Here is a 19,124-nt window from a genome sequence, read left to right on the forward strand (position 1 = left end):
TTTCAAATGATACTAAATAAAACTGAAACTTAAATAATTAAATAAGACGTCAAACGGGGGACTTTATCAATCTGTATTATAACATGTTTTTATTCATCAATTAGAATGTTCCCTAAAAAGAAATTAAAAGGATAAATAATTTCTTTTTTATACTTAGTAGTATATTAAGTAAGATTTTTAAGAAGATGGAACAAATTCATATTTCAATTTCAAAGTTGCCATGGTTAAAAAAGTAACCCTTTCTATTCAATATGATATGAGATAAAGAAGAGTCAAAATCTAAAAAGCTCTAGAAAAAGTCAGTTATTGTTAAATTTTGTGAAAACAAATTAAAAGACATAGAAACCCTAAAATAGTAATTAAAGGAAATAAATTTGAAAAAATTAAAAAGAGCCAGAGATATTATACACTAGTAATTAAACTAGGATTTCAATGATATTGTTTTCTTTGTTTATATTATTAATAATTTTTTCCCTCATTGACCTAAGAGCATTTATTTTTTTCTATTAAATTTAAGATAAATTATGGTTTTTTTTTTTTTTTTTTTGGATTCTTCATTGTATTTTGAAACTATGGTATCTTATTAATTTTTCGAAAATAAAACTATCTCAAATTGATGATGGCACTGCACTATGTTAAATATTATATTAAAATTATAAAATAAAATAAAAATTGTCTGTTTTCTAGACCCGGACCCGGCCTTTTGTCAGGCGGGATACGTGTCCTTCATAGCCGGGAATGTGACCCGATACTATCCGTGTCATGGAAATCTTGCTTTTCACGTATTTTAACATTTTTATCTCATTCACTAGAATCATTACTCAGATATATTTCATTAAAGAAAAGTTGAAAAAAATAAAATAAAATAAAAGCAACCGAAACGCGCTCCATTGAGGTGCCACTCTCTTAATCTGTTCAGAACAAAAACACTACTTTCTCAGAGAGTCAGATCAAGTTTCTGTAACTGACGAATACCCGATTTCAAAAACAAAAACAAAAACCTAGGTTTCAACTTCAGTTCAATTTCACTCTGCCTATTGATTCTTTGTGAGATACGTAAGTATTTATCTTTATTCACCTTTTTCTGTCTTTGTTATAATTTCTCTTTTAATTCATTATATTGGTATAATTAGAGAATTTTTCTGTTAAGAATTTTCTTTTCATGAAACGAAAATGAGTTATTTTTTCCATTGAAACAAACGATATGGAATTGTAAGTGCTTTTAAGTTTCTATACGGTAGGCATCTGTTAATTGTTGAATTAAAAAGAACTTCTAGTGTTTTTTTTTATCTCTAATATCACCTCAACCTAACATTACTAAATGTAGTAGTGAATAATTTTTGTTGCTTGCATGAAAGACTATAATGGTGAAACAGAAATAAAAATATGTCTTTTGTTATTGATGTACTCGAAAATGCCTTGCTTGTCCGCGCCATTTATTGCTGTTTATTGTTATTTCACTATTGTGCTATCCACCAATATGTATAGTGATTCGTATAAAATTTCAATCTGTAAACAATTTTTTGTTTAACTTAAAAGAAAGCGCCCTTCATAGGGAGTTTCTAAAAACGTCTTTTTTTATTCAATTCTGAAAAATAGTTTAAAATATGACATATTTTACTGTTTCCCCAAGAGTGGAGAATAATAAAAATTCTGTAGTGTATCCTAGTTTATGGAAATTATTTGGATTAGGAATTATATGGACTCTTGAGTTTTTCTGTTTTTCAATTTCTTTTTTACTTACTGCGGGCCTTACATTTGTCTCACCACATTGTTATTGCAAGAGAAGGCTATATTCTAAGCTCAATTTTTGTTCTACGTATGAAGAATACTACATTTTGAGTTAAGACAATGGTGTTTTCCACAGGCTTCCGGATGCACTTATGGAGAACAAGATACTGCCACCTCCTTCAGGCACTGGTATAAATTTTCTGGATAAGTCATCAAGAAAGAGGAAGCTAATAGCTGCTGATGAATGGGGAACTGTTTCTGATATTGATTTGGAGCATGGTTTTTCAAAAAAAGCCAACCTACTTCATAAAACAAATTCACTTTCTGGTCAAAGAAACCCACATGGATTGCTTTTAGATTCTAAATCTGAGGCTGTTTCTTCTGGACATCAAACTGTGAAAGATCAATATCACTCTTGGAATAGCATTCTTCCAACTTTGCAAAGTAATAAAAGGAACCCCTATGGAACTGAAGCTCAGAAAATAAACAGTTTTTCTACAAGTACACTTTCCAAGTCTTTCCATTATGTAGGATCCTTGCCTCTGAATAAGATGCCAGATGGCAAGACCATCCCTGTGTCAAATGGGCCTTCCCAGACGTATAATTTGTTCAGTCAAGAAGAGACGCTTTTATTGCCACGTATTCTGGAATTCAGTGGTAAACAAGTAGGACAAACCCAAGTTGGTCCTAGTGTGCAAGATATAATGAGCTTTGGTTGCAAATATGATGTTGCTGATAATCAGTCAACGGAAGTGCAAAATTCATCTTCTGAAAGTTTGAGACCATCAAACCTTTTGCACCAGAGTTTCCATGATGAGCGCTCTGTAGATTTGGAAGGAAAAACATGTATACTAGAAACCAGGAACTATAAAACTTATTCTGCTTTGAAACAAAATGATCCGAAACTTGACACTGCTGAATCTTCTGTTGCAACAGTCTCTTCTGGGTTTTGTGCTCAAGGGGAGCACGCTGAAAATGATAGATCATTGCAATACAAAACACCAGTTCACATTGATACCCTAGGTTGTGTAAGTAATAATTCAAGAGAAGATGATCAAAGTCACAGAGATGGCAGTATCCAAATGAAGAAGGAAACAAAAATATCACGTTCTAATAGTTCCTTGGTGGAGAAGATTTCACTGAACACCGGTGGTAATCCTAACGATGTTGTTCTAAGGAATGATTTGAGAAGTGACAATAGCCATTCTTCTTCTAAATTGTCAAATGAAAAAAACATATTGCTTGCTGGAAAGTTAGCTTCAACAATTGCTGGGAAGTTCTGGGATGGGTCTCTTCAGCTAAATTCTTCTGTATCTGTGTCTGCTGTTGCCTTCTTTAAAAGGTTTATTCAGCTACTTCTGAAGTTCAATTTCAATATGGATAGTTTCTTTGATTTTCAATTTCAATGTAGATACTTTCAGTTTATTGGCGGTGCTTCTTTACATGAAGTCAAAATTTTCGTTCTGCATGCTGTCATTTTGCAACTTATAATGGTATCATTCACTCTGTTTATTTCTTTATTTTTTACAGGAATCATTCTCTCTCTTTATTTTTATGTCTAAATAAATGGTTAGAAAAATAAACTTAGTATATAACTAATAGCTTCGGAAAGGAGCTTTTGATTGACTGTATGGTGTGGGGATTAGGAAAAATAGGATAGAAAGGAGAGTAAGAGGTTGAAACCCTAGATTTGAGATATGATAAAAAGTGGGAGGCCATGTAATCTTCTAGAGAATGTATTAGAATGTCTTGTCTATGTTGCTACAGATCTTTCAGAGAAAACCAATAGAACCTTCAATTAATTCTCTTGAAAAGACATTTAAAACATTAATCATGGTAACTTTGACCCTTGGCTAAAGTTGAAATTTAAGTAATTATTGAAGGCTGATTTTTTATGCTTTCAACTTCAAAAAAGGATATCATGCTCTTCCCGTAATTGCAATGAGCATACACATTAACATACCGTCTAAAAGAAAGTTTAAAAACAAAAAAGATAGAAACCAGAGGATTTATATCAATAGTTCAAAGTAAAAAATTATGAAGGTAAAATGGCAGTCCAACAATACTAGAATACCTCATGATAAAAGTAAACAAACTACAAAGAAATGATAACAAATTGATGAAACAATCACATATTTTTTCCTTTTTATTGGTGAAAAACTATGAAACTTGTATTGACATAAAAGGACTGCATCCCAATCAGAATGAATGAAGAGAAACGATATATCTCCTGATGTGGTATAGGTCACAATCTAGGTTTAAATCTTTAATTTATGACTTAAACCTCAATTTAAATGTTTTAAATGAGTTGACAACATTAAGTATGATATTTTTACTTAGATTTAGACCATCGGATAAAATAGAATAAATTCATGACTTAGTTTTATGCATGTCAACTGACTTGGCCACGCGTATTTTTCTATCAATAATACTATACTTACAAAGAAATCTTACAAAGATTTCCATACAAAGTGAGGTGGCAAAAAATAAATGGAAGAGTGAAACAAAAAGTCAAACCTATTAAATTCACTCTTCCATTCATTTTTTGCCACATCACTTTGTATATAGATCTTTGTAAAATTTCTTTGTAAGTGTAGTATTACTCTTTTTCTATTGTGCCATAGTTTTAGTCAAACATCTTAAAACAATATATTATTTCAATGAAAACTAGTTTCAATCATCCCTCCTGTCTGCTTGTTCCATCTTTTGGGAAGAACCTGGTTCATTGATCACTTTGTTTCCTATCAAATAAAGGGAAAAAAAAAAAAAAAAGAACAAAGATAAAAGAATTTGTACGTATTTTGATTTAGCTTTTTTGAACTAAATTCAACCAATTTCATGGTTGTTAACTTTCAAGAATAACGTTGCAAGAAGGATCATATATTTGTACATTTGAAAGAAATTGAATTGATGTATTTTGGTTGAAACACAATGCTGAAGTATGTTCAAAGTTGAAGAAATGAAAACTTTCTATCAACTTATTCCCCTAAAAAGTATTAATAATGTTGTGCATTTGATTTTGACTCGAAGATTTCTTGTTAATGCATAGAGAAAAACATTTATATTCTCATAATCTGTCTAGGGGAAGTACTAGTCTTCTCTACATCGACTTGACTTTTCAGGCTTGTATTTCAGGGATTAGTTTATGCCAATCAATTGAATAATAAAAAAAACTAAGGGGGAATGAATTGGTAAATATATCTGTTCTCCCTGAAGTGAGGCCCTCCTGGCCCAGAAATGGTGAGATAATGCGTCTGGTGAGATTGTTTAGAAATAAGTTGTCAAAATGGATCTTTGTTCCCTCCAAAGAGTTAGATAGTATTTGACACCAGGGGTCGTTGAATTAGTTAAATGTTATCTGTGGCATTGTTACGGTGGCATTTCTCATGTTTTTCATCATAAGTAAGAACAAATGATGGATGGTAAAAGAAATTCTTTTGTTCTTGCATAGTCACACTAGCTCTTGGGAGGATGTACCTTTTATGTTTTGCAAGTTCTGCAGAAAACCTTGCTCAGGGTTCTCCAAAGAAGCATTATGGTACTATGTTATGTTACAAGAGTTTTGCATTGTTGATTGAATTAAATTATTATAAACCTTTTTGGTATGCTGAAATATATTAATAGCAAGAACCCAATGGTATTTTTTATAAATTTAAAGTTATTTTTGAATTATACTTGTATGGTTTGATGATGTGACCTTGTCTCCAATGGATCAATATTTTCTTCATCACAGTATATTTCACAAACAGCTGAACTGCTACTTTAATTAGCTTAGGTTTCATAGATGTCTAGATTTACAACGAGGTTTGGAAATCGGGGGTCTTAGATTTGCAATCTGATTAAGATCTGAGATTGTCAAAATGATCAACCTTTTTTCTTCAACTCATTATCATGGACACATATTTGTGTTTTATCTTTATGTTTATTTCTGTTTCAGGATCTTCAAGTGCAAACTGGCTGATTCTTATGATTTGCCTGATTAAAATCCATACATAACTGGAAAAAGAATGTCATTTTGCATGAGGGCTTTCTAAACCTAGATTTTCCAACTTGCTTGACGTATATCGTGCTAATTGTTATTCTATTATCATTCATCTGGATACTTATGAACTGTAGAGCTGGAGAAATGGGGAGCCCGAAAGCCATATGTCTTTGCTTTTAAACTGTCATATGAGGACTGATGATGAAAATGAGACACATTGAACCATTAAACTAGATTAGATTTAATTTAACCATCATCTGTCCCTTAATCCAAAATCCTGCGGAGTATGAAATGAAAACTCTAGAAAACCCTCTATATTAACAGTCCTATTATTGATTTTGTTCTAAACTTGTGTCCCATTTGACAAGATGATGTTTGGAATCAAATCTCTTCATTTCCCTCTACTTAACTGTATTTTAAGTTCTGATACAGGCTTTAATTAAAAGTGATTCTACGTCAGATTATAGCTATTTTCAACAAGGTAGGGTCCTTTCATAACAATTATAGCGAAGATCTGTAATAAGTGTCCATTAATTGCTTTTTTATTTGTATAACACTTACGTTGATTTTTTTCCCCTCATTTTTCCTTGTGTCCAACCATGCCCAACACTTGAAAAGGGATAGCTATAAAAGAAATCCATTCGTTTGGTTAAATGTGTCTTATTTTTTTGTTTCATGATGATAGTTAAATATATATGTTCAACATAATAAATGGACAAGCATACAGAAGTTGTGTATATTTTAAAGATGTTGTGTCCAACCCCTATACTAGTATAAGAAGATGACACTGGTTTATGTATCTCTAGATCATAGATTTGACTGGTCTAGTTCCATTGTTTAGTAAACATTATAGGTAATTGCTCATGCCCCTTAGCCTGGTAAACCTTTCTTGATGAAATAAGCATGTTAAAATTGTAACTTTCATTTATAGACGTTATTGTCAATTGGCCGACAGTATTTGCACCTCTATATGTAATGGAATCTGCAAGTACTTTTTGCTGACTATATTCTTTTGTAGCTGAACATTGACAAACATATGAAAAGGCGAAGCTCTTGCATAATGTTTTTTCCTTTTAGAATTGCTTTGCTTTCTATCACTAGTATTATATCTTCCTGTTGCTTGTTTCCATCCATAGCTTTTTGTCTCTTTGATTGAGGTTGACATTAGATGCTATTTTGCTAAACTACAGTTTCCCTAATAATGTCTTGAATTTTTTTCCCTGGCATGAGACAACATTTATATGGAAACAAAAATTTAAACTTTTTGGCAATAATTGACTTCATCATAGACATTGTTGTTTATGCTTGACTGATGCTGGAATTTGGTTGCTTCCATGCACATGGATTTGGTGGCCCTGGTAGACCCTTCTTTGATATCACTTAGAAGAGTCAGAACTTTATTAAAACCAATTTGATATGTAGAATAGCATATAAACTGTTTTGGGATAATAATTTGACCTGACAATGCATTTACTTGTATTTATTAAAGTTTAAGTAGTTTAACACACACACATACACACGTATACACACACACTTACGCATATATATATTTTGTTAACCTTGGTCTACAATGATTTTGTTCTGCAGTGGTGAGAAGATGCTTGATATCAATTGGCCTGAAACTATAGAAGTCAAAGGAAAAGTCAGATTAGACATTTTTGAAAGATATATAAAAGATCTCTCTCGTTCACGCAATCGAGGGTTAATGGTAATTTTTAGTTTCTAAACATGTTATTAGATTTCCATGATCTAGTGCTTGATTTACCTTTTTAAAAATTTAGTCAAGATCTTTCATGCTCAAGTAACTGAGTTTTGCAGACCACATTAAAAGCTTGAGACTATAATAAATAGTCAAATCCATTGTTTTAATTGCCTAATTGATGAAAATTTTCACAAAAAGAATGATATCTGGTAAATGATTGAACACTTGCGTGTGTGAATTAGTAATTGGTTATCATTTTTAGTGTATTTTGATATTATTAGATGTTGTTCAGTATTTATATGTTTTTAATATTGTTAAGAAGAAGAAATGGAATCGTGGAAGCCACATGTGAACTAATATGTATAAAACAAAATGAAAATAGAGAGTATGCTATGCAAAACATGAAGAAAAAGAGCTCCTTGAAACATGGAATGAGAAACTTGAAATTGTTGCGGCCCTTTAACCTAGTGTGCTGGTTTCTAATGAACAATTTGTATTTGTAAGAATGGTAGTTGCTGAATTCTTATTGCTGTCAAAAATCAATATTATCTCTTGGGATTTAGTTTTCTTATGATTTTCAAGGTTTGTACATCTTAAAAAATTCACGAGCAGGTTTTTTTATGTTATTTGGCTAGTCAATCTGTATTATTTTTCATCATTCTGTGCTACTTCCATACTCTACAATGATATTTCATTATCTACATGATGCTTGGACCACCTCAGGTTTTTCAATTGTGTGATTGGTCAGATTGTTACAATTTTCAGGAGCTGATTCTTCATAGGCGAGTTAGGGATTTTAAGAAAAAAAATACCTGATAAAGACAAAGAGAGGGAGGAGGGTATTAATAACCATGAGAGGCTCATAAAAAAATGATATGAAACTCACTACTTGAACCCAGAACCCAGTGGTTTTATTGAAAAATTTGGTAGTCTGCCCATGTAAACAACCTCTTAGTGCCACTATGATCCAGGTTACTTTAATTAGTCTGAGGCGAAGTTTTCTTTTTTATTAAATTTTGGGTCAGATGCCATATAACAATATGACGCAAACATAGAGGCTGTCAGCCTTGAAACTCAGGTATTATGCAGCCATCCAAATGAGGTTTTGATATAGCATGTCTTCTCCTGTTACTTTGGTTCTAAATGTCATATTGATCCAGGTTTAAATTGTTATGGGAAAATGATGATGATTTCATGAAACAATTGAAACATACCCAAAGCCCAGATTATGGACATAAAGAAGGATGAAAAAAAAAAAAAAAAACAAACAAACAAACTTAACTCAGTCTAGATATATGAAAGATTTGGATAATCATGTGTGTTGTACTTCTACACTCGATGACCACTAACTGTGAAAATGGAAGTTGATGTGTAAACCAAAAGGTAATTTACAATATAATAACTTTGCTTATTCCATGTATATGTACTCATATAATCATATGAAATAGAATTTGTTTAGCAATAACCCATAGAATTCATAATTTAGGTATACTCCACATCATATTCTATATGATAATTGAATAGATAAAATGCTCTTACATGCTTGTCAAGACAACTCCATTCAGCAAGATACATATGTCCTGGGAAAACATACATGTAGGACAAATTAATTTTATAACTATCAGCAAGTGAATATATGGCAATCTGTGGAGTGGTTAATTTGAGGTATATTATGCTTAAATTTGCATAGACTATTGGGCTTGCAGTGGTTTTATGAATTATGTTTAGAGCATCTAGTTTCATTTGGAAGATTATAAAGATCCCAAAATTCCTTAAGAAACTTGGTAATGATGTCCTTATCATAATTTACCAGGAAAAGTTGTCTTGTTCAAACTTGATATCAGAATACAGAAGAGTTGGGATTACAGGTCATTCAACTGAATGTCCTTGACATGTCAACTTAATATGTCTGGAAAAATATACTCCCTCTTGATTTAGTGACATAAAGATCTTGGTATAAATATTATTTGATTTGCCGAAATTGTGCTAATCGTGAACCTTGTTTCTTAAAGTCATTGCTAACATTTTTGTTTCCCTGGACTAGGAAGGCCACAGAACATACTTCATTGGCTTTTTGCATGTTTGACTTCATGGATCATTCAGGAAAATTGAAAAGTGGCATAAATGTCTGAACATATATCTGAAGTAATTGATATTTGAGTTGAATATCTAGAACAATACATTTGTGTCATAGCTCTCTCTTTTTAATAAATCATCTGTCAACCATTTTGCATAAACAATACCAATCTCTCTTAAGTTTGTCTACTCCTTTTTGCTTCTGTTAAAATTTTTTATTTATGAAGCTTCTCACCAACCTTGAAGTAGATGAGGCATAGGGATACCTGTAAGTTGCCAATTAAAGGAGTATTATGTTATACTCGGTATGGACAAGCAAACTGTCTCATGTCTAATTATGTCTAATTTGCCTCGTTTACTGTTTCATTTATGCTCAGAGGATTAGCTTGTAAAATTGATGGCAATAAAACCAAGAGACTAATACCTTTTGAGTTTATCCTCTTTTGCGTAGAGATTTCAGTGCTTGAGCATCTTATAATCTACTTTTTGATAGGAAACAATAAAACTATATATTGTAAAGAGACTGAGCTAGGTACATTAGTGGACTAGAGATCCACAAAAATATCAAAAGCCAATGAGGGGACAAATCTATACAAGATAGTGAGTTATGTTCCTTTCCCTATGTGAAACCAAGCAAACTATACAAAGTTGGCTGAAAACCCCTCCCAATTGAGATGAATAAAGAAAAAAGAGAAGTCTTTGAATTTCTTTGAAACCAAAGCCGAATAGAAGCAAAAAGTCTAATCCCATAAGACCTCGCTTTATGATTACATTTCTCCCCAAAAATATTATTATTTCTTTCTTGCCATCTTATAATCTACTAAAAATATTGTTCCAAAAAACATTAAATTGCCCTCTAACTACTTGTGTAATAAACCAGAGACTGCCAAATCAAGAAATCTGCTGTGCGATGAAAGGCATGTGAAAACTGGAAATTGGTTTAGTAAACAGAAATTGAGTTCTAGGATATATATTGATTTATCTGTTTGTTAAGTAAGCTATAAGAAAATTACAAATGATGGTGCAACTTAGTTGAAAAATCTTGGTAAATTCTTCCTTTCAAATTGAGATGTAGAAGTTCACTTTTTTGTCCAACCAGATATGACTAACCTTTTATACATGAATGTTTAGGAAAACTAGTGCAACATATAGTTCTACTCCATCTTCACCGGTCATCACAACATAATTATCAGTTCTTTTAGGATGACAAGTAACTCCCTGAAAATTGGATAAACTAGGTACATCAAAGGCTCCCTATTAAGGTTCAAGCTCCACTTGGTTCCAAATTTATTAAAATATTATCACAACTTACTCCTTAAGGAGAATTTAATGCTAACTTCTACGGGCACATCTGTTTCTACTGAAAATGCTAATGGCTCTATGCATGTGTCTTCAGGTAATCTCACTTTGCTGGAAAGAAGGCTCTTCAAAATCTGGACTGGTAGGCATGAAAAAGGTGAGTGGATCAGAATGAAAGAGAGTGTGTAATTACAGTTCATCCTGGGTTTTTTGGATAAATAGATTAGATTTATGTTTTTTCATCTACCTGATTTACAGGTTGCAAAAGGCTACAAAGATGGGAAGAGGGTTGGGTTCGTGAAATTATCACCAGGTATTGATCTTTATGTTTACCCTCATAGTGACAGCATAATCACAATACTTGCAAAGCATGGTTTCTTCAAGGGCATGGCTGCTGTTGTAGACAACCAAGACTCTTTGATTGGTTGTGTTGTATGGCGAAGAAATATAGCATCTGCTAATTCTGCTGCAAAGAAATCTGACGGAAAGATTTGTTCCTCATCAGGACACCTTCTCAACTCTTCATCAAACTCTTCTAGGAAAATATCCATAAGAAAAGATTTGTGTTGTAAACAATCAACTCAGGATCCCATTCCAGTTGCATCAGAAACTAAGAGCACCACTCATGAGAGTGCAGGAAACTGTGGAAATGGAGGCAAACATCAAAAGACAAGTGAAGTTGAACTTGAATTGCATAATTCTTCTGCCAGTGCTAATCTGTCTCTGACACCTTCAGTTCTGAATCCTGAATCATTTTTGCAATCCAAAGGTTCTAAGGAATCTGCCTCTCTCCAGAGCTCAGTGGCACAGCCTGAAGTTGAAACACCACTTATACAACACAAGTCAAGCATAGAAGAGAGACCCGAACCAGTTTTGGAACTTCAGAAACCTGTTTTGTCTCTCTCATCTAAGTTCGCAATGCAACCTATACGTACTCTTGACAATGATGACCTTCCTGAATTTGACTTTAGAACTGAATGTGGCATATCTCATCCAATGAGCAAACCTTTGGATTCTGTGACTGTTGAGAAGAAACTTCCAGCTGAAGGATTAAGGAAAATGGATTGGTCGTTGCAGCCGGCCATGTCAATGGTAAAGTCACTATCAGCTTTCAAACAACCAAGATTGGAAATTTTCAATCTTCCTAGGCTTCCACTGGATGCCATTCAGAGAATGCCTCTGCTGAAGGAAGTTTCTGTAAATGGAGAAAAACAAAACACTCAAAGCAGATGTATTATGCAACCAGTTAGTGCAACTGCATCAAAGAATCTTTTCAATGATGATGACGACGACGACGACGACATGCCTGAATGGTGCCCACCAAATGTGGAGCTTCACAAACGATCAGTAGCACCAAATGCAGAGCTTCGCAAACGATCAGTACCACAGCCCACAACTTTGGTCCACTCAGAAGTACCTAACTCAGCATTTCAAAGTTCCTCTGCAAGCTATCCAAGTCGGGTTGAGCTTCGCAAACAATCAGTACCACAGCCCACGACTTTGGTCCACTCAGAAGTTCCTAACTTAGCATTTCAAAGTTCTTCTGCAAGCTATCCAAGTCGGGTTGATTATCCTACTTTTACCCAACCATTCCCTCAAGCATTCCCTCGAGGTAATCATTGCTCCATAAACATTACTATGAAACTGATGCAGCCAAGATCCACTGAAACGTTTGTACCAAGGGGCTTCAATGCAAATCCTGCTTTGAGGCCACCTCCCAACGTATTTTCTGTCTATCATCCCGTCCACCCAACAGGATGGAGAGGTTGGAGGCCATGATACTGGCAGTGCTGTGAATCTAGTGTCCTGCAACTCTTTATTAGTAGCGTTAGAAGTCAAAGATTTCCAAAACTCCTGGTTGAGATAGACATTACATAGTCAAAGCCCCAGTTTTTAAGAAAGGCCAATTTGTATATAAGCAACAAACTAATCTGCTGGTTCTGGCACGAAAAGTTGAATTTTACAGTTTTTGAGACCCTTGACTTCTACAATATACAGAATCAAGTACCATTATAGTCTTTCTCACTAAAACAGCTGATTTTTCTGATCAAATTAGTTGAATGTGACGATATTAATTGTTTAAAATAAGTTTGAAATATATGGTATGTTTTAAGAGTAGAAATTGAATGCCTGCTTTTGAATTTTGATGTCAGTAAAAACTTACATGTGATAGATGGAGATATTCTTTGAAACTTTTCTGAAACAAAATACCAACAGCTTTTATGTTCATCTTTAAAATAATATCTTATTCTGTGTATGGACCAAATAAATACAGTAAACTACCAATGAGTAAACAAGCAATTACGGGAAAGAATGAAGAATTTGAATATACAAGTTGGAAAAGTTCTGATGTCTTTTTTAGTATATACAGAAATAAATTGTAATAGCATAACCCAGCAAGGTAAAAGGTGACATTGACTGAATTATTACTTTAAACAGTAACACTTCCGATGAAGGTTGAGACCCATAAATACAGAACTGGGGATCCAATCCAAGAGATCATAATCTTTGAAACTTTACAATAAATCTGCTGCATATCAAACAGCTGCCAACTTTCTAATCAAATTCATCAACTGCAAGCCAATCGCTTGATTCACCTTCTGAGTCTTTATCCCGAGAAGCAGACTGTCGTGCCTTCTCTAGATCAACCCGATTATCAGAACTATCATTTAGTTTTATCCAATCATTGGATCCACTTCGTGAAATAGCCTTAACTTCATGTCCTGGCCTAGAGGCTGATAGTCTAGAAGGTAGATCATTGCCATCGTCTTCCAAATCACTGAATGAGACATCCTCTTCGTGTTCAATCTTTTGTTGGCTATTTAGAGAAATGCCACTATCGATATCTGTACCATCCAGCCATCGCTCAGTATTTTCTTCAACATTGATTTCTAGACCTTGTGTTGCACTTAAAATCTCAGTAACCTCCTTTTCTGCAGATGCACTAGTGCTACGGTTATCAACTTGAGCAGTCTTATCGTCTTGTAGCTTCTGCATAAGAATATTTCTTGTTTCAATAATCTGCAACACAAGAGAACTTATTACTGAAGACATTTTTTTATTATTGTAATTTTAATTTGAAATTTCAGCACAGACAGAATTTTTATTTCCAAACTGTAAAAATTTCAAAACTAGATTAGTGCAGAGAAGGCATCAATTCCATATTACAGAAGAACCACCCATTGGATATAAGAAAAAAATATTCTACAGATTTCAAAAATCAGACTTCATTGCCTAGAATTTGAAGAAGTTTTAGTCCTAATTTAGAAAAGACAAGTAATTGATCTTATAGATAAACAAAAGGTACGTTCTCAAGTCTCACCGTTTCCAAAGACTTCAATCAAGGTCATACTACAGTATTAGGTCCAATAATGTTACCGGGCCAATGTTTCAGTTGACAAAGTATATAAATTAGTTACATATATTGATAACTAAAATGTCGTTTACGATAACTAAAACATTCTTATCCATAAACCAAAAAATTGCGTGTTGGAACAAAAAAGAAGGCCTTGTAACAGCAATATAGTATAATCCTTTAAATCAATAACTCAGACAAGAAAGAACATAACTAAAACATATGGACAAAAACCTTTCTGACAAATGCAGAATCAGAGTCCTATAGGAAACATATTAAAGTGAAAAAAGTAACATATTAAAAAATCACAAAAATTTAAGCATGTGTCTAATGTGCATGGTTTGGAGTTGAATGTCCCCAAGATGAAAAGCCCCAAGAACATTTCCAGGCCAACATGGAAAGTTCAATCTTTGATAACAAGATATGGTCCATAAGAGGACCCACAACAGATAGTTGCTAGGGGTTATGTGCAAATAATTGTGTATTTTGATATTTAAGGAAAAAAGAGATGACATGTGAATAGAAAAAAACTTGCCTTTGGAGTTGACAGAAGCTCAAAATCATGGTCATTAACTCTTGGAAGCAACAATATAAAATAGATCATCCAAAATTGACCGTCTCCCAAGTAATGGTGAAGGTGAATTCTAAGATCTCTGAAACTTGGGACCAGATGTTCAACAGCGGAAATATGATCTTTCTGAGCATCAGACATTTCAAAATCTGCAATATGACAAGCAAAAATTCAAACCAATTGTCGCAGTCTTATTACCCATACATTCCATGTGATTGAAAGAGATGAAGAAGATTCAAAGAAAGAGTACACAAGTTCTTAAAAATTATTTCCAATATCCACTATATCAAATAAAACCTAATTTTACTTAAAAAAATAAAATAACTCTATTAAAAAAAGTCATGGGAATACATAACTACTTCACCAAAGCTATGGATTAACTGCAATGCACTTCAGCTTTGCGCTTAGTATAATTAGTTTCTAATTAGTCACTGATGAAAGAGATAGTGTCTTGATTGTCCCGCAGCAATTAAGTAAGTAATGGACAATCACGATAAATTGCACCTTTGCCCAACAGAAATATCAAAACAAAACTTTGAAAAAAAGAAGTGGCATTCGCATTACCATTGGTATATATTCTCCAAATCTGCCCCACTCTTACTCTGATACAACTTCTTCAAGAATCAAGCAGTAGACAGTAGACACCATTTCCCAGTAATTCAGCTCAGAAAAACCTTACATTCTGAAGGTTATCTCATTCCTACTGACTTACTGCCACAGAAGCTTTCAATCCCACAATATAAGAATATAAGTTGGATAATTTGCACCACCAATTTTAGTTATCCATAGCTAAAGGATCTTACTCCCCTCGTACATTTGAGAATTTGTGCCAAAAAATATATTCTAAAAACGCGATTTAAAAAGAATAATTTTTCTTGTGAAAACCTAGTTCAACAATAATCAAGGACATTGGGGAGAAACCAGAAAGAGAAACCGGACATATATAAGAGAACATAGTAACTAAAAATTAAACTTTATTCATAGAATAAACACCAAAACAACCTCCCTCCCCAAAAAAGAAACCCCCCCCCCCCCCCCCCCCCCCCCCCCCCCCATTAAAGTCCATAGAGATATCCTCAAAAACTTGTTCTGGAATGGGAGAGTTGGAGGAGTCCGCAGGTTTAAACGACGACTGTTTATTAAGTTGACAGGTGGTGTAGGCTTTAATGTAGCTTTGTATATCTCCCCGAATACCCTCCCAATAAACTACCGAAGATACTCTCTTGTATTTTCTGAAGAAACCCGGTGGCCTCCACTAGGACTCTGATGAATTCGTCAGTAATTTGGAAACAAATCTGGACCCTTTTGGAATAACCAGCCTGTCCTTATAGAATAGCAGCCCCGGTGGATATGAAGTTGGTCGGCTAGAAGATCAGAGAAGATCCTGAATGATTTCCCGAGTTTTGATCTGTTTGTGCCTCCGTGGCCATCTCCTCAATTCAGAAAACTGTACCGCAGATAATGGCTGAAAGGTGTGCCAATTCTGTCCCATCTTCTCTTCTTGAAAGGCATCTACTACTCGGTTGGAAGCCCTGGATAGTACTGAATTTCAAAGGTGAAACCCATCAGCTTGGAGATCCATTTGTGTTGTTCCGGAGTTTTTTGATCTTTGATCCGTTAAAAACTGGAGGCTGCGTTGATTAGTCTGATGATGAATTTTCTGCCCAAAGATAGTGACTCCATTTCCTTACTGTAAAAACAATGGCCATCATCACGCTCATAAACCGATTTCAGCTTAGTTGTAGGGAGAATGCCTTGCTGAGGAACGCTATCGGTCGAGATTGCTGCACCAAAATAGCCCCGAGACCTCTTCCAGATGCGTCGCTGTCTGAATTTCAAAGGGGCGTGTGAAATCTGGAACTGCTAAAACAGGGACGGTAGTCATGGCTTCCTTGAGCCTATCAAAAGCCGATTGTGCTGAGTCATTCCAAGTGAAGGAATCCTTCTTTAGTAACTGAGTAAGGGTGTGTGATTGAACCATATCCTTTTACGAATCTCCGGTAATAACCTGTCAGCCCCAAGGAAACCTCTCAATCCCTTCACATTCACAGGTCGGGGCCAGATACCATAGCCTCAATCTTTTTCGGATCTCCCTCAACTCGTGTTCTGAAACCAGGTGACCCAAATATTCCAGCTTAGGTTGGCCAAATGAGCACTTTTTCTTATTAACACCAGTTTTGTGTTCCTGTAAAATCTGAAAGATTAGCTGTAAGTGCTGAAGTGTGTGGTTATGTAGGGCTATACATAAGGATATCATCAAGAAGACCAATGAATTTACGAGAACTGGCCTAAATACTGAGTTCATTAAGGCTTGAAATGTGGAGGGCGCATTAGTGAGACCGAAAGGCATCACAAGGTACTCGTAATGCCCCTCATGTGTGCGAAAGGCTGTTTTTGGGACCAACCTCTCGCACCCTAATTTGATGATACCCTGACTTAAGGTCCAGTTTTGTGAAAATTGTTGCCCCGGCTAACTCATCAAGTAATCTTCAATGGTCGGTATTGGGAATTTATCGGTATTGTAATGTCGTTAATGCCCGTAATCTACACAAAATCGCCAACTTCCATCCTTCTTTTTGACTAATAGAACCGGGCTAGCTTATGGGCTAACGCTAGCGGTATATCCTTGCAAACAACATTTCCCTAACCAGCCTCTTGATTTCATTCTTCTCAAAAATACGGGTATTTGTAGGGTCGGATATTGGGTGGTTTGGAACCGGTTGATTCTATGGCATGGTCATGGGTCCTACGGGTGGTAATTTAGGATTCTGGTCAAACAGTTGTGGGTACCTCTCTATCACTTATATTCTAGGGTCAGTTCCTCCTGTATTGGCTCTTCTTCAACCCTATGGATCCAAATTCCACTACATCACCCATTCCCACAGCCTGTAAGTCCTAACCATAGTTTCAGTAATACCTCCGTCTTTACTAGTAGGGGATCCCCTCGCAGTTTCACCCTCTTCCCTTCCCAGTCAAATTCCATAGTTAGTCTCTGCCATTGGCGCTCACATCCCCCAAACTACTCAACCATGTACCCCCAACACAACGTCTGCACTCGTAATTCAAACAGGAAAATTCCTGTTGTATCTCAATTCCTTGGAGTTTCACATCACTGCCTTACAAATCCTTTTTCCCCGAATGGTGCATCCATCCCCACCATTACCCAAAAGGCCTTCCCTCCACCTTCAGCCCTAGCTTCTGTACAACTCATGGAAACAAATTTGGGAGGCCCCACTATCCACCAAAACCACCACACTCTCATTCCAATCTCCCCTTGTAATTTCAAGTTTTTTCCCGATGAAATACCCCACAATGGAGTTCATCGAGAGGGCTAGAGATTTAACCTTCACCGATGGCTTCTTCGTCATTTCTGTCTCAACTTCTGGTGGGTTTGTGTCTTCGTCATTCGGAGTAACAAAACTTGCAGAGTTCTGTTTTTAACAACCATGGTTTGTGCCCATATTTCTCGTCGCAATGGTAACAAGCCCACGCTCTCGCTTGTACTGTAGTCAAGCATCGGAAAGCTGTCGAAAGTTGTCTTTTTGGTTGACGGATCCACAGACTCAGTCGCCTTCCTCTCTCTTCGCTCGGGTGCTTTGCTAGAGTTTGACACAGAAGAGAAGATGATCTGGTTGTTTTGCGCTGAAATTCCACCAGTATGTGGCGTGGGTTCCGGGTTTGGGCTGACCCGTAATATGGCTCCCCACGACCCGTTAGTTTTTTAAAAGGCTTGGGCCTTTGTTTTTCCAGTACCCAGTTCCTCTCCTCAATCCTGTGCGCTTGATCCATCAGCCAAACAACGTATTTGGCTGAGACAAACGAAGCTCATTTTTATCTCTTCTTTTAAGCCATTCGCAAATATTCCTCTTCAGCAATCATCACCCAGGTCCTTCATGGTGCACATTGGATTGCGAACTATTCCCTATATTCAGGGACTGTCCTGTCTTGTTTCAAGGCCACTAAAGCCTCATATACCAATCCTTTAAATGATGGTGGAAACGATCGATCAAGGCTTTTTGAATGTTTCCCACGACTGAAAAGGTGCTCTGGATTCGACCATTGATACCATCGCTCTTCCCTCCATGCAAACTGTGCTTGCTTCCCCCATTTCTGTCTCATGATAACGATTAATGGTGAAGTACGATCTGCTCTGAAGGACCATCCAAACGGATCCTCGCCATTAAAATGGGTTAACTCCAGCTTTCGGGTGTTCTTTTTGTCGTCTTTCCACTACTTCCCGTTCTGATTCCTTATCTCTACTGATATTCTAGTCTCTGCCGATGAAGAAGACTTCTCCCTTTCTTTTCTCTTCTTCCTCCCTCTCTTCTCTCATGCGCATAACTCTCTCATTTCTGTCAAATATTCCTTCACACTACCCATTTCAATCTTCAATGATCCTATGTCTTCC

General features: G+C 35.4%; 2 protein-coding genes across 2 annotated transcripts; one reads left to right on the forward strand and one right to left on the reverse strand.

Annotated features, from left to right (window-relative positions):
- Positions 1-849: 849 nt before the first annotated feature.
- Positions 850-12,569, forward strand: LOC116141494. The gene is made up of 5 exons (XM_031427001.1): positions 850-1,056; positions 1,868-3,073; positions 7,301-7,421; positions 10,888-10,947; positions 11,049-12,569. The coding sequence occupies exons 2-5, from the start codon at positions 1,884-1,886 to the stop codon at positions 12,567-12,569; spliced, it is 2,892 nt and encodes a 963-aa protein (XP_031282861.1). The 5' UTR covers positions 850-1,056; positions 1,868-1,883.
- Positions 12,570-13,078: 509 nt separating this feature from the next.
- On the reverse strand, positions 13,079-15,658 carry LOC116141460. Its single transcript, XM_031426961.1, has 3 exons — positions 15,281-15,658; positions 14,681-14,865; positions 13,079-13,811 (listed from the first exon to the last, which is right to left on the reverse strand). The coding sequence occupies exons 2-3, from the start codon at positions 14,855-14,857 to the stop codon at positions 13,347-13,349; spliced, it is 642 nt and encodes a 213-aa protein (XP_031282821.1). The 5' UTR covers positions 14,858-14,865; positions 15,281-15,658; the 3' UTR covers positions 13,079-13,346.
- Positions 15,659-19,124: the final 3,466 nt, after the last annotated feature.

The sequence above is a fragment of the Pistacia vera genome, unplaced genomic scaffold (assembly GCF_008641045.1).
Source record: "Pistacia vera cultivar Batoury unplaced genomic scaffold, PisVer_v2 Contig4, whole genome shotgun sequence".
Taxonomy (NCBI): domain Eukaryota; kingdom Viridiplantae; phylum Streptophyta; class Magnoliopsida; order Sapindales; family Anacardiaceae; genus Pistacia; species Pistacia vera.

Bases quoted from the DNA above. Each gene is read 5' to 3' on its own strand.
- LOC116141494 (XM_031427001.1), top strand. From the start codon at position 1,884: ATGGAGAACAAGATACTGCCACCTCCTTCAGGCACTGGTATAAATTTT. The intron at 3,074-7,300 runs GTTTATTCAGCT...TTTGTTCTGCAG, and splicing joins GCTGTTGCCTTCTTTAAAAG to TGGTGAGAAGATGCTTGATA. The intron at 10,948-11,048 runs GTGAGTGGATCA...CCTGATTTACAG, and splicing joins GACTGGTAGGCATGAAAAAG to GTTGCAAAAGGCTACAAAGA.
- LOC116141460 (XM_031426961.1), bottom strand. From the start codon at position 14,857: ATGTCTGATGCTCAGAAAGATCATATTTCCGCTGTTGAACATCTGGTC. The intron at 13,812-14,680 runs GCAAGTTTTTTT...CTTGTGTTGCAG, and splicing joins AGCTTCTGTCAACTCCAAAG to ATTATTGAAACAAGAAATAT.